Here is a 16,560-nt window from a genome sequence, read left to right as displayed (position 1 = left end):
GTTGCTGAAATATTCATATGTATCAATTAATGATGCACCTACATAGTACATACTCACTTAGAGGGAAAAAAATCCTCACATTGTAGCTTTAGACCAAATACTGTTAGTTATCTTCAACCTGCCCTACCCACATAGACTTCAATTTATATTTTGTGACATGTTAGATTACATATGACCGAAGAACAGCATACCACGTGACAAATTAGTTTGAAAACATATAAACATGTCAGACTTTCTTCTATAAGACTACTACATACCTGATTTTTCATCCTGGAGTTCAAATTCTGCACCAGCAGATCCCAAGAGTGATGCACCATGTTGTAACAATCTACATATATCAAATCTGTCAAAATTCAATCGATCTGCAGTAGATGAATCTTCCATAGAACTTTCTGCAGTAGGTTCTAGATAAGGTTTAAAAATATTAATTTGACCATATTAATTTCATTCAAAAGCATGGAATGAAAGAAAATAGTATATCATTATTCAGAGTATGTGGGTAATATTTTAAGAAAAGTAAAAGTGGAGGAGGTAGAAAAGGTACTTAGATTTATTTATGATCAGTTCTTAGTTATCTGTGGATAAATTATTAAGTTGCTGGCTCCCCTTCTACAAACCATCAGAATGTTAGTACATGTATGTGTAACTGTTTCCAACCACTAAAGCACAATGTTATGTGAAGACATGCATTCCTATGTTGAAATATATATGTTAAACATCATGCTGTCTCCATTTACTGTTCAAGAGTTTAAAAATACCAAGGTAACAACACGAGTTTATTACAGTGCTAAATGAGAAGACAAAAATATTCACAGAATGTATTCACAAACAAGGTTAATAAGCATCATCCCTCCCTGTACTTGAGGAATGGCTAGGCCACTATGTATTCAACAGGACTCTCTTCCCATACTCTGAAGAAATTATAATCTCCTGATGAATTGCTAAAATTATATATCCATCTGAGGTCTAAAAATATCTACAAAATGTTCTGTATTCCTCCCCAAAAGGTTATACCATTATAAACATTAAAATATATTGTAATTGCTCATTGACTTAATAGTTTGCTTAGCTGGCACTTGCATGTAATTCATCTGTAAACTAAAGTATAATTGTTTAACTTAGATTAACTATTATGAATGTTTTAACTTTTCTAGTGATGACAACAACCTCACCAAAAATTTTAATGCTAGTATAACTAATTTAACAAGATTTTAAAAATGGATCTGAGTTGTAGTATCTCTACATATCTAAATAAGCAGGGATAAATGAGCTTAAAAAGAAAAGGCTCTTTTCTGAAACAAGCCATAACTACTTCTGGTCATACATTTCATTTGATGAGAGAAGATAAATTAATACAATAACTCAAAATAATAGATGTCACCAAATAAAAGCAAAAATCTTAGGCAAGCTAAGACTGATGATAAAAGTGACGTTATAAGGTGAAAATGAATCACACTGCACCATATTAAATTTTGACTTAATTAAAACGTACACCTTTACAACTTTCAAAAGCTTGTGTTTTTAAATATCATTATAGGCAGTCAGAAAACAAATGTTTTTCCACTACAAGACATCTAAAGGGCACATAAAAACCAAAAACTTGGCCGGGCGTGGCGGCTCACCCCTGTAATCCCACCTGTAATCCTGTCTTTGGGAGGCCGAGACAGGAGGATCACTGGAGGGCCCAAGTTTGAGACCAGCCAACATAGCAAGAAACCATCTCCATACACACACACAAAAAAAAACACTAACAACTTATCACTCCAAATATCCATATATAATTGTGCTTAAATTTAGAAAATAACTACACTATACTGTTTTCCCAGCAACAAGAAGAAAAAATAGACTGTTTCAAATATTTATACTGTATTGATTTAACTTCTTTTTTAGAATGTGAATTTCTTGGGTGGAAGTAATAATCTCTATAAATCAAGCATACTATAAAATTAATAATTTAAAATACATGTAAAAACACTTTGTTTATCCGGTAGTTTTTTTTTTTCAAGTATGGTGAAAATCACCTTATTCAATATCATGTCCTGACAAAGCTGCACCTAAAAGCATGAAAATTAAGCCTTTAAATTAAAATTATTAAAACATAAAATGTATATTATAGTCAATTCTGCAGTTAGGTTTTTACTTCAAACTACTTTTCCACTTAAAAGCACCTTGTTTGGTTCTTGGCACTGGATTCCACTCAGGTACATTTTTCACTATAGCTTCAACAGCTTGTCCTGCTGCAATCCGGGTATCCCAATTTGCACTCCTTAAATATATCAATACCTTAAAAATTATAAAAGTTATACATAAAAAAATTGTTTGCTCAAGGTAGCCAGAACAGAGAAATATAAATTTACTTGTTATTAATTTATAACTCAGCACCCCTCCAAATATATATAAAATACATCACAATTATTAAAATCATTTACAAGAGTCTATCATTCACAGGAAATATCACTACCCCCTTAACAAAGTGGATTAAGAAACTTTTAACAAAAACATGCTGAAGTGTATTCTAAGAAAAGCATAGTTATTTAATATATTAAAAAGCAAAGTACTTATTTTTTATTGTCTCATTACTTAATACAAAAAGACCTAAAAGTTAAAAAAAAAAAAGGAGTAGAATGAATAGGTAAGTTCAGTATGGTTATAAGATGTAAGATCAATATATAAAAATCAACCCTATTTCTACACATTAATCTGAAAATGAAATTAAGAAAACAATGCCATTTCCAATAGCATCAAAATGTAGAAAACACTTAAGAATAAATTTAATAAAAGAAGTGCAAGACCTATACACTGAAAACTACAAAACATTTAAAATTTTGCTGAAAGAAATTAAAGATTTAAATAGACACTTCGTGTTCATAGATTGGAAGACTTAATATTGTTAAAGGTAAGTAATATCCCCTAAATTAATCTATAGATTCAACACAATTTCTCTCAAAATCCCAGCTGGCTTTTTTGCAGAAATGGACAAGCTTATTCTAAAATTCACATGGAAATGCAAGAGATCCAGAATCACCAAGACAATCTTGAAGAAAAAGTATATAGTTGGTAGGCCTACACTTCTTTTTTTCTTCGTAATTTTTTAGAGATGAGGTCTTGCTATGCTGCTCAGGCTGGAATGCAATAGCTATTCAAAGCCATGATAATAGTATACCACAGCCTTGAACTCTTGGGCCCAAATGATCCTCCTGCCTCAACCTTTTAAGTAGCTGGTACTACAAGTGCGTGCCACCGTGCCAGGCAACTCACACTTCTTGATTTCAAAACTTTCTGCTAAGCAAAAGTAACCAAGACTCTGTAATACTGACAAAATGATATACATATAGATCAGTGGAATAGAACTGAGAGTTCAGAAATAACCTGTGTCTACTGTCAACTGATTTTCAACAAAGTTACCAAGACAATTCAAAGGGAAAATCATGGTCTTTTCAACAAATGATGCTGGAACAACCGGACAGCCACATGCAAAAGAATGATGTTGAATACCTACCTCATACTATGTACAAAAATTAACCCCAAAATGGACCATAAACCTAAAAGCAAGAGTTAAAACTATAAAACTCTTAGAAGAAAATATAGGACTAAATGTTTGTGATTGTGGGTTAGGCAATGGTTTCTTAGATATGACACCAGAAGCACAAGTGATGTTCAAGACAGTGAAGAAACAACCCACAGACTAGAAGAACATCTTTCCAAATCATATACCTGATATGAGACTTGTATCCAGACTATACAAAGAACTCTTACAACCAATAATAAAAGGACAAATAACCCAATTTAAAAATGGGCAAGGGATCTATTATTGCTCCAAAGAAGACATACAAATGAACAGACACATGAAAAGATACCTAACATCATTAGTCATCAGAGAAATGCAAATCCAAACCACTTCATATCCACTAGGATGGCTATAATTAAAAAGTCAGTGAATAAGTGTTGGCAAGGATGTGGAGAAATCTGAGCTCTTGTATGCTACTGTTGAAAATGTAAAACAGTGGAACCACTTTGGAAGAGTCTGGCAGTTCTCATAAAGTTAAACACAGTTACCATATGGTTCAGCAAGTCTACTCCCAGGTATATACCAAAGAGAATGAAAACATACTTCCATACAAAAATTTGTACATAAATTTTCATTACAGCATTTTTTATAATACAGCAGCCAGAAAGTGGAAACAATCCAAATGTTCATCAACTGATACATGAATAAATAAGATATGGTATATATGTATAGTATATCCATCGCCATACAATGGAATATTATTTGGCAATATGAAATATGAAAACATTATTTTAAGTGAAAGAAACTAGTCACAAGAATCACAAATTGCATGATTCATTTTATATAAAATGTTCAGAATAGGCAACTACACATAAAGTTAGTTTAGTGGTTGACCAGGACTAGATATGGGAGAGTGAGGAATGGAGAGTGACTGCTGATTGGTATGAGGTTTCTTTTTGTGGTGATAAATGTTTTAAAATCAGACTGTGATGATGGCTGTTGCACACTATGGTAATATGCTACATATCACTGAATTGTGCACTTATGTAAACTATTTCAATAAAGCTGCTTAAAACACACACACACACACACACACACACACACACACACACACACTAAACCAAAAGGCAACAGGAAAACACTGAGGGCAGAGAAAAGAGGAAACGAGGCGAGTCAGTGCTAGAGACAAACTCTGCCTCTTTTGGAATGATCTGATGGCAGCCAATATGCTGAGGTCTGAGTTACGAAGACCAGAACTCACTTGGAAAGCTGTAAATCTTTTTCTCAGTTCAGTATAGACTAGTACTGTTCATTGTTTCCAGTTTAAGGTCATTCCATCCTCCACTTCTTCCCTTGGCATGAGGGGAAGAAATGTGTATGCCTCTCTGTGTCCCCACCTTATACATGAGTATAATATTGCCTAATATGCATCCTTCACTCTGAGACTGTGGAGCCTATAGTTATCAAATCACTGTCTCTCCATCTACATCTTAGTTAGAAAGTACTGATAATATCTAAGTGGGAGTATGTTGGAAAGAGAGTCGCTGTTAGTCCTCATGGTCACAAACGTACAATGCAGATTTGTGTACGTTGAGAAAGGGCTTAGAACTCCTGCTTATAAATATTAGGGAGGGACAAATGAGAATGAAAGGGGATAAGACTGCGGTGAGAGAGGTATCTTGAGGCTTCCAATGTCTAGACAATCATATTGATCCCCAACCCTATCGTGTATCCACCTTCCCCCACCCCCTCCCCCCACACCAAGCACTCCTGCTTTATTCTGCATGCTAGGGAATTAAACATATGGAATTTGTCACTTACTACCATACAGGTATACTTCAGCAAGCCTACAGAGTTCAGTAAAAATACAGCCATTGCTTAAGGAAAGAAGATGGGATAGGATTATGAAAACACTAACCCACCAAAACAGAAAGCCTCCACTTTCAAACAGCTGATAACTAAAGATGTAATATGACATCTAGCTTCTCATATATTTCAATCATTGCCCATCAGTACTCACCTATCTGAAGACTACCAACTATGATATAATTATTAGCCATTAAGAACAAGTCAGACCACTAACAAACCAGATTAACAACTTAGTTCATTACCAAATTGGGACAGATTCAAGTCTGTGCCACAAGCAAAAGGTTCTATATTGTCAAAACCCTTAAACAATTAAACTTGATTCAAAAAAATTGTAAATCTTGTGACAAAAAATAAGAAACAGCAAAAAAATCTAAAAATATTTGGAAAAATATTAAAATATGTAAAGGAATTTGGAGATCATAAACTATTACTGAAATAAGATGATTTTTACCTTTACTTTTGTGTTCCTATCCACAGACAAGTCTCTACAATTGTATTATACTAAAACAAAAAGAGTTCTTACTTTAGATAGAAGATTATTTAGTTCATGGGGATGAAGCTTCACCACTTCTCCAAGTTGCTGCGCGGCAGCTTTTCTTGTAACTGGAGTAGTTCCAGTATCCAGTAAAATAAATAGACGATCAAGCCTAAAATAACAAAAATATAATGGTTATTCTGAATGTGTTTTCTCATATGTTTCAGTTTGAGTCAATAAATGTATTGAGCAGATGCTATGAAAAGCGACCTATGCTAACACAGATAAGCCTGAAGGACATTTATGTTAAGTGAAATAAGCCAGACCCAGAAAGATAAATATTGCATGTTTTCACTCATATATGGAAACTAAAAAAGTTGATCTCACAGAAGTAGAAAGTAGAATAGTGGTTACCAGAGGCTGGGTGGGGGATAGTGGAGGGATAGGGAGAGGTTGGTTACCAGATAAGAAATTATGGCTAGATAGGAAAAATAAGCTATAGTACTCTATAACACTGTAGGGTAACTATAGTTAATGACATTTTATTGTATATTTTCAAATAGCTAAAACAGAGGACTTTAAATGTTCCCAATACAAAGAAATGATAAATGTTTGAGGTAATGGATATGCTAATCACCCTGACTTGATCATTATACTCCACACAGTATTGAAATATCACACTGTATGTACCCCATGTGTACAATTATGTGTCAATTTAAAATAGGAATAATAAAAAACAATTTGAAAAAAAATACCTACGCTAGGGCTGCAGGAGATGCCTGATCTCTACTCTCCAGGACCTGGCTATTAGGCCTGGGGGAGCAGGTAAGGCAAGTACATAAATAATAATAATATAGAGTATGGAAAGGTGTCAGAAAAGAAGTATGAAGTGCTTTGAGAAGTGTGAAAGAAGGGAGCGATGCTACATCCCCAACTGTATAATACTGAAAAGGCTTCATAAAAGAAATGGTGCATGATATGCATCTTAATGGTAGAAAATGATTTCAATACCGGTGGAGATGAGGTGGTGAAAGGGAAAAGGGAAAAAACATTTAGAAGAGGGAAAAGAAGAGCACAGCTATAAGAAAAGAGTATATTTAGGGAAGTGAGTAACATAGTTTGGTTCTAATTCAGGGTTCACTTAAGAGAGTAGTCAGAGATACAGGTACAGAAGTAGGTGAAGCCTTACTGTGGAGACCTTTGAATGTACAGGGCAACCATGATGGTCTTGGGTCAAGAGAGTGATGAGACTACAGCTATGCTTTAGAAAGATTAATCTGGCAGCAGTGTGAAGCGTGAAGTAAAATGGAAGGAAACTTTCAGAGAATTTTAGGTTAGAAGTGCAAACCTGAATCTACAATCCTAGCAAGATGAGGAGAAAGAGGAAATCTACAGTTCAGGAGAAAGTTGGGACTAAAGGTATAGATATGGCAATAAATACGATCCCTGAGGAAAGAGTTTATAAAGTCATATAGCATAATGGCACAAATTCCACAGCCACAGTGCCTCGAATCAAATCCTAGTCCTGCCACTTATCCAAAGAACGAAGCTTGTGATAAAATCACAATGTCTTACACTTGGAATAAGGTGGGGAATGGGAAACTGTATTTCTGCAACACACGAAAATTCTAAAGTCTTAGAGAGGAAAAAGTCACAAGTAATTGCAACCAGCTGTCCACATATTGTATAGGTGTAGCCCCCCACTACACTACTAATCAGACTCAACGAGGTAGAGTGGATGCCACAGGGAATAAATGCAAGGAGGCTCCATACCTGGAACAAATGGGTACTTTAAACAAGGTGGAGCAAGATTATATCGACTGTGTCCAATTCTACACAAGGGGAGTTTAGTGAATATATCTTCAGATTTTATATAGTGAGGAAGAGAAAAAAAGGCAAGGTCCTAAAGCTAAGCATGAATAAACCGCAAAGAGGCTCATATTCCTTCTGGGATTCTTTTTCTCTCACATAGAGCTAAAAAGTTATAAAGCAAAGCTCTGAAAGCCTTTTATTAAAAAAAAACAGATAATGCTGTAAGGAGGCAAATGAAACACACAAGTTTTTGTCTGTATGGCATTAAGAAGCAAATAGTAACAATGTAGCATTTATCGAATTAGTCATTAAATCATTGTAGTTGGTAAGAAATACAACTAAAATACATTTTTTTCAGTCAAGAAGACTAAAGGTAGTATAAAACTTTTCAACCGCTTCAGAACAAAACACTAAGAGGTGAGCTTCAAATTTTATAGTTAAGGGTAAGCAAGGACATATTTTAAGAAAATTGTTTTAGGAAATAAAGCTAGTCACATAAAGAAAAAAGTAATACAACAGTTAATTCCCACTGTGCATAGACATATCCCCACCTTTTGGCATAATATTTCTCCTTTCTCCTTCAAGGCTATCTAAACATTTACCTTTATCCATTAATTCACTGGTTTTTGCTACAAAATTGGTATACAGTGAATTAGAGATAGCAGGACAAAGGAGAAAAAAATTGTTTCCTGACCTACTTTTGTCTTGATAACATCCCCTTTCCATCCTCATTCAATTACCCTTCCTCCAATATCTCAAAGCACTGTGTTATTATTAAATCCATTCCCTTCCATCTTCCAATAAGCAGAGCTCTCCATTGAGAAAATAAACTGCGTGATCTCCACCTTCTAGAACATTTTCTTTTTACTGACAAGCATCTGGAACAAGTGTTTAAAATCACTTATTTCATCATACACAATTTAATCCTTGTAAATCAAGTTTCTATCTTTCTATACTACTGAAACATCATACCTGAAGGTCACCACTAAACTCTTTTAAGCTTCAAATCCAATATTTTCATGAAGTCAATTTTTCTTGACTCTTCTATGACATCTGATACCAGCAAGTATCCTATTCTTAAAATATTTTCCTTCCTAAGTTTTCACATCTTACCCTGTTCTCCAAACTCTTCTTTCCTTGTTCTCCTATTCTTACCACTCTTAATATGAACACCTCCCAGATTCAATCCTTGCTGCTCATCTCTCACCATTTTCTCCCTTGGGAAATTCTACACCCAGTACAAATACTCCCCATATCTAGGCCATCTGGGAGCTCCAGTGCCACACTTCCAACTGCCTGGTGATCCTGTTGCCAGATTAACTTCCTAAAGCACCCTTTGATCAAATCACTACCTTACTCTGAAACTTTCACTGGCTCACACCTACCTACCAGATAGTAATCCAAAACAAAAACGTTTTCTCCCAAATATGGGTCTTTTTGGTTTCCACAATTTTGCCTATAGTGTTTCCTCCACTCAGAATGTCTTCTCATGTGCCCCCACCCAAGGTAACAGAGGGAACCCCTCCCAGCCAGGGTGACAGTGGCTCACCCCTCCAGGAAGGGGTGGTTTCCTGGCTGGTTTCTGCCAGATACCCAGAGTGGATCACTGGTCAGGGCTAAGATGGGTGCAGACTCTGCCTCACTGCACGTGTGGGCAGGTGTGCATCTAGGTGTGTGCCTAGGTGTGGGATGGGAAATGTCAGTGGGAGGCACAGCTTAGAGTACAGGTGTGTCCCCTGGAATTTAACCAGATGCACTGTTAGAGGTGAGCTTCAGGTGCACCTGAGCTTGCTGCTGTAACAACAGAAATAAAAAGTATTGCAGTAAAAAAAAAAGAAAGAAAAAGAAAAAAAGGCTTCTCTTGGTTTAACTCTTCAGTTAGCTCCTATCCATAAAGATTCAGCTAAGGTCCTTTACCTTACTGAAATAATTTCAGACTACTATACAATAGAGATTACTTTCTCTTCTGAAATCCAAAGAAATTCTTATGTTTAACAGCCATTTACGTATTTATTACGTTTTTGTGGTATCTCTTAATTTGTCACGTCTTATGCTCGTTAGGCTTCACCTTCTTCAATGACTCCGTCTTCCATGAGACTTTGCACAGTATTCAAATATGTATTAAGTAGTTGGTATTAATTGTAACCAAAATTATAGATAAGGAAAGTTCAAGTTTCTTTGGGGCAAGTACCAATTTTAAAAGGGAAGAGTATGCTGTATTATAATTTCTTTTTGCTTCCTTTGAGAAACATCGTTAATCTGTAATAGCCATTATTACACAAAAACAAATTATAAAAATAACAGAACCAATGCTAAGGTAATGTTTCAGTAAGTGAAAAGATCAGCACAGCAGTACTTCAGCATTCTGAGTAACAAGGCAGTTATGCCTGCTCCAAACAGCAAGCTGAAAGAGGCCATACAGAAGGCACTGTATTCCTTCATCATTCCTTCCTAAACTTTCCTTTGGTCCTCTGCTACCCAGTTTCATTCAGAACCACATTCCTACCCAAAGACCTTTGACTCCTCTCTAACCTAATGCTGAGCTGTCCCACAACTGCCAGTTCCCCTTGCCTCCCCTTTCTGCAGAGCCTTTTATCCCAATGCCATGTCATGTCACCTCTTATCCTCCTCCAGCCAACTGCCCTGAGGGTAACAGAGCAGCTCATTCTCTCATCTAATTCCAGGCCTGTTTATCCTCACTTCTTCCACTCTGGTGGTAGTGAAACTTGCCTCCCTAAAGAGAGAGGAATGGGCACACAAGAATGCTTCTTTGGTCCTCTTGACTCAACGACCCTTTTGGAGTTCTCCAGTCCTCTTTCCAGGGTAGCAGATTAGATACCACACAAAGGGATGAGCATACAAGGATCTGACAAGAGGGCAGTCTGACCTGTTACCCCAGGGTAGCCAGTTACGAGACAAGCAGGGTAAGCATCAGGGCCAGGCCACAATGGAAAAGGCTGGTATAGTGAACTAGTAGGAGAAGGAGAAAGAGCATGAGACAGGGTCAGTATTATACTGGAGGGCAAACAGGGCCCTTGGTGAGTGAGAGTTCTGAAGGAAGCTAGATGATCAGAAGAGAAGGGAGTTAAAAGAAGGGCTGATTGAGGGAAGACAGTACTCACCACAATATTCCTTTTGGCTAAAATTTCTCTTGAAGAACACTAGCAGAAAAAAAAAAGCCATTCTTCATTCTCTGAAGGACAGACAGATGGAGGAGACAGAGGTAACAGACATCAAGTTGAATGGAAGCTACCAAAGACTATAGAAGGATAATTTAAATAAAACATAAAGCAATTATATTTGACAATATCCACTGGTTATGAACCTATTGAGGAAGGTAAGAAATCTCACCCATTTTCAATCCTTTAACTACACAAGACATGGTTCATGTTTATTAAGTTGGTGCAAAAGTAATTGTGGTTTCAAACAGTGTATTTTAAACCATTATGACTAGCTCAAACACATCTTTATTAATCAAAATAGGAACCATTACGATCAACACCTTTTTGCCAAGAAATAAGTTTATTTCTCCAGCATAAAAAATCTATGCTTCTGGATTTGATGAACTCTTGGAAAGCATTTTCTGCATCCTGCTGGCTGTGAAAGTGTTTTCCCTGCAAAAAGTTGTTGAGATGCTTGAAGAAGTGGCAGTCAGTTGGTGAGAGGTCAGGTGAATACAGCAGATGAGGCAAAACTTCGTAGCCCAATTCGTTCAACTTTTGAAGCGTTGGTTGTGTGACATGTGGTTGGGTGTTGTAGTGGAGAAGAATTGGGCCCTTTCTGTTGACCAATGCCAGCTGCAGGTGTTGCAGTTTTTGGTGCATCTCATTGATTTCCTGAGCACACTTCTCAGATATAATGGTTTTGACGGGATTCAGAAAGCTGTAGTGGATCAGACCAGCAGCAGACCACCAAACAGTGACCATGACCTTTTTTGGTGCAAGTTTGGCTTTGGGAAGTGCTTTGGAGCTTCTTCTTGGTCCAACTACTGAGCTGGTTGTCAGCTGTTACCATATGAAATCCACTTTTCATCGCATGTCACAATCCGAGTGAGAAATGGTTTGTTGTTATTGCAAACAAGAAGAGAAGATGACACTTTAAAACAATGATTTTTTTGATTTTTGGTCAGCTCATGAGGCACCCACTTATCGAGCTTTTTCGTGTTCCAATTTGCTTCAAATGCCGAACCACAATAGAATGGTTGACATTGAGTTCTTTGGCAACTTCTCGTGTGGTTGTAAGAGGATCAGCTTTGATAACTGCTCTCAATTGGACACTGTCAACTTCCCATGGCCAGCTACTGTGCTCCTCATCTTCGGGGCTCTCCTCTCTTTGCAAAACTTACTGAATGACCACTGTATGTTCGTTAGCAGTTCCTGGGCCAAATGCATTGCTGATGTTGCAAGTTGTCTCTGCTGCTTTACAATCCATTTTGAACTTGAATAAGATGCACATTTTTCGCTTTATGTTTTTTTTGCTAATGACATATTACTTGCTGTTTATTTTATATTTATTTTAGACTATGGAAATGATGTTAGACATAAAGTGAAAACTGTGCATTAAAATGATATATAACATAACCACATTTAAGAATGTATTCCAATATCAAACAGCAAATTTCAACAATGGTAAAACTGCAATTACTTTTGCACCAACCTAATACCAATCTGTGATTTCAGACAACTGCTGACTGCCTAGAAAAAGGAAAGACTACATGGAAGTTTGTAGAGGTTATTCTGGCAGCTACAATCTAACCCCTCTCCTCTCCAGGTGTCTGCATTATGATAATTCATAACAGTAAAGCTAGGAAAATAAACAAAAAAATCTCATGCATTTTGAACTCTGAAACATGTTCTAGATTACTACTTCACAGTCAACAAACAAGTATATGTTGCAATACCACTATAAGCCATTTGGGGATGTAAAAAAATCTCACTGATGTTTTCAGAATAAATTTAATCTATGAAAACTTGGGGAAGGTCAACTGATAGAATACCTCACAAGGACGGTTTTGTGGTCCTAACTAAAGGAGCATGATCGGTCAAGATTGTCCATTTTGTCATGCATTTTCATATGTAGTCAAAGTACAGCACAATTTAAAATAACAGACTATCCGGAATTTTTAATTTTCTGTGTTACCTAGGAAATAAGAAAAGAGAATAAATATTTGGTGTGTACTAAATCCCACATTATTATCATTAAGGAAGAAAGATAAAGTCAAAAGAAATAAGTTCCAACCCAACAAATTCTGTAAGTTAGTGTTTTAAAATATATACCTTCTAGTTCATATTGTGGGTAATTTGAAACTATGTTAATGTTCTGTTCTTTTAAATACAAAGATATCACACAGACCAGTAAGAATCAATATGAAGATGTGAAACCACACCAAAGCCAGGTGCAAGGCCAGGTGCATGCTAGTTAAGTTACATTCAGGACATTTTTTTCTACCCTCCATCCTGGATCCAACAACCTATGGCCTCTTACATGACTTTATGGTAAAGATAAAGCATATTGTTCTAGGGTCTTTAGCAGAAATATCTGAGGTTTTAAAACTTCATATAAAATACATTTTAAAATGTTTAAACTTCATGCATTTTTAAATGGTTAAGGTAAATTTCATCTTAAGTGTGTTGCCATAATTAAAAACAAAAACAAAAGTATTTAAAACACTCCATCTAAGTACCTGGAGAAATAAACCAAGAAATGGAGGAATTTACCATAGGCACTGAAACACAAACACTTCTATGCCTCCTTTACTTCTGGCTTCTCTACCTCTAACTTTTTAAAAGTATAAAATACTTGATAAATTATAATTTACAATACTCCCTCCTATAAATCTTATAATGGACTGAAATTAACAATAGGAGAGAAATAGAACTAGCAAATCTGTGTTGTCCTATATAGGTAATTAAAGTAGTTTTTTCTACATTAGCTTTTTCCCAGTTCATAGGAAGGATCCACTGAACATCCTCCATTAAGAAACTTCCTTTTATTTGGCAGAATAGGCCTGTCGAAACAATGATTCTTTGAAGTATCAGCAGTTCAGAGAGGGAATTAACAAAACCGAGCAAAGTTCTGCTCATACGTAGAATTTGTTTCTTCCATAAGAAGATATGCTCTGGTTCCCCTCTCCCAACCACCATCCTTTCTGACCAACTGTATTATTTTCAAATGCAAAATGACCTAAGTCAGAGACCTTAGGTACACCTCTAAAACAGTCAAATTGTAAGTACTATCTAGACATTTTAGACATGACTTTTAGAGCATAGAACACCAAGAAAAACTCTATATTTTTTAAACTTTCTCAGTATAATCAAGGAAAAACTATGTTTCTATTAGCTAGCCAATGTACAACAGTCAATTCAATCAACTGTCACAAAGGTATCAAAAACAAGCTTTCAAAAACCTATATTAAGGATCATACCCCACACAGTTACAGATTCAACATCAATAAATAAGTCTTAGCACTCCCTCTAAGGCTGTCTTTACTGTTGCTGGCCCGACCTCAACTAAGAGGATAATGGAAGAACATTTCACAGAGCAAAACAATGATATTAAAAGATATAACAATTATGACAACTTGTTTGCAAGCCACACTGAAAGCCTGAAACATATACTAATTTGTTTTTTGCTGAGGTTGGTTTTGTGGCAGCAAGTCAAGTAGCTAGTGAGTGAGCTTAGCTGATTTTCCAGCATCCACATCTTAAGGGCAACATTGTTCTCTACTCCTACATTTGTATGCTGTGTTTTTTATTAAGGGCTAAAGGAGTCATACATTTTTCACTGATACTGCACTGCCTTTTATAGAGAACTTCAAATGCTATGATTGCATTTGCAATTTTAGAGAGTCACAACGTTATTTTTTTAAGATTTAACTCGCCCACAGATCAAGAGTTGGCCATCTATTTCATAATTTGCCACATTCTTACAATTCAAAGTACAGTAAAACCAAGACTTCATAAGGCAGGGTCTACAAAATTGGCTCCCACAAGATACATTACATCCAATTTGCATTACAAAAGGCCATGCTATCACAGAATTTACCGTATTATAAACTTTAAAAAATTATTCTGATGATTATTTAAAAAATTATAATCCTGGTCAATATTCAAAGTGATAGTGAAAGTTTTTCTTCCTGAGGTAAAAACTGTAGTTAAACTCAAAAGCACTCACTGAAAAACACTGTAAATATTCTAAATTATGGAATATTCTAACTATTCATAAATTATGATAAAATCACGAGAGATATTAAAGCGAAAAGCAAAATCCCTCACTTATTCAGTTTAAAAAATGTATTAAGCACCTGCTAGGAAGGAGCCAAGCATTCTCCTGGGGACAGAAAGATCAAAGACACATTCACTTCTCTCATAAAGTTTATGTTAATCCAACAAGGGCGGGAACAGTTAATGGATTACAAAGTATGATAAATATTATGACTGACAGGAGTACATATTGGTACAAATAGCTCAGATGAAGTAAAACCAGAGAAGACTTCCTGAACAAAGTGACATATAGGCTTAGACCAAAAAACTAAGGTTGGAATTAGACAGACAGGCAGAGGAAACGGGAGGTGCACAGAACTTGACACAGATGAAGGTAAAAAGGTGAAGCAGGAACCAGACCACAAAGGATCTGGTAAGATATGTTTGGGAATTTGGACTTTATCCTATGGCAACAGTAAACAACTAAAGGGTTTTAAGCAGAAAAATGACCATGTTCAAATTTGCATATTAGCAAATAATATAGCTGAAGAATAAATTGGAATGAGGACCATGGGAGGCAGGAAAAGGAGAGAGGCTGCTACTTGGACTATAGATGACGCTGGCATGGAGTAGGATTGTGGTAACTCATGTAGAAAATGATTGGCTGAAGAAAAATAAGAAAGGTAGAACAGACAGGATTAGATCTGGTAACTGGCTGGATGGGGGCAGAGAGAGGGAGAGAGAGGTGAAGGAATATTTCCAGATTTCTTGACCTGACAATTGAGGGAATGATAGTACCAATTTACTATTTCTCTTCCGCTGGAAATGTTTATGAGGTCCTAAAAATATTACACAGATTCTCCTCAGTTATGCACATTGATGTAAACAGTGCAAAAAACATTGTAGATTTGATTCTGGCATATGATTTTTATCTCTTTTACATCTTTCACCTATTTTACATGAAATAGTATTAAAATGAATCTGTATTCCACATGCATACACCAACAGGAGAGAAAGGAAGTTCGGTTAGCACAGAAATGTGCTCAGCGCATGGAGAAGGTTAGCCTGAAACTAAAGTTTGCCATTCAAAGTGAATCCACAGATGAAAAAGTCAAGAACTGACAGTACCCCCAAAACACACAAGCTGTCTCAAAAATGTTTTTTTTAACTTACAATTAAACTGACCATAAAGATAGCTCTTTCATACAAACATGATGGGCTTTTTCTAAAAGTAGAATGTTGGCAAAGTGAATAAGAAAAAAATCTACAGAAAAATCACCCCTACCCTTTGAAACACAATATCCAGAACAAAAGGCAGTATCCTTCAAAATCCTCTCATTTACTCAGAAATATTAAGTGTCCTAAATGTCCGTAAATAGATTAGAGTTGGCCAAGTCAGACTAGGTTCTTTTTAAACACTTTCGTTTTGTCTCTGTAAGGCCACGTCCAATACTGTGAAAATATAGTCTGCTCTAAGAAAGGAAGTACTCATCCCCTTAAAATTATATTGCCTGATAAATCTGATATTAAGTTTATGTGTCAATGTATTTATAATGCATATACTTATGTATTATTATACAGGAAGTAACAAATTAGAAGATACATCTTTCTGTACTGGCAAAAACTGAAAATACCACTTGTAGTCTCTTAAAACAGCTTTTTTTTTTTTTTTTTTTTTTTTGAGACAGAGTCTC

At 35.9% G+C, this 16,560-nt stretch overlaps 1 protein-coding gene across 1 annotated transcript in view; it reads right to left on the bottom strand.

Moving 5' to 3' along the window:
• Positions 1-16,560, bottom strand: part of BTAF1 (BTAF1 RNA polymerase II, B-TFIID transcription factor-associated, 170kDa) — a 106,183-nt gene that overhangs the window by 73,052 nt on the left and 16,571 nt on the right. Inside the window, exons 2-4 of the mRNA XM_012659664.1 lie at positions 5,901-6,024; positions 2,169-2,283; positions 258-404 (exon numbers count right to left, since the gene is read on the bottom strand). Coding sequence (XP_012515118.1) covers positions 258-404; positions 2,169-2,283; positions 5,901-6,024 — 386 coding nt within the window. The remainder of the gene's footprint in view (positions 1-257; positions 405-2,168; positions 2,284-5,900; positions 6,025-16,560) is intronic.

This window comes from Propithecus coquereli, unplaced genomic scaffold, assembly GCF_000956105.1.
Source record: "Propithecus coquereli isolate 6110/MARCELLA unplaced genomic scaffold, Pcoq_1.0 Scaffold63, whole genome shotgun sequence".
NCBI lineage: Eukaryota > Metazoa > Chordata > Mammalia > Primates > Indriidae > Propithecus > Propithecus coquereli.
The sequence above is the reverse complement of the archived record's forward strand: the minus strand, read 5'-3'. Positions and strand labels throughout refer to the sequence as shown.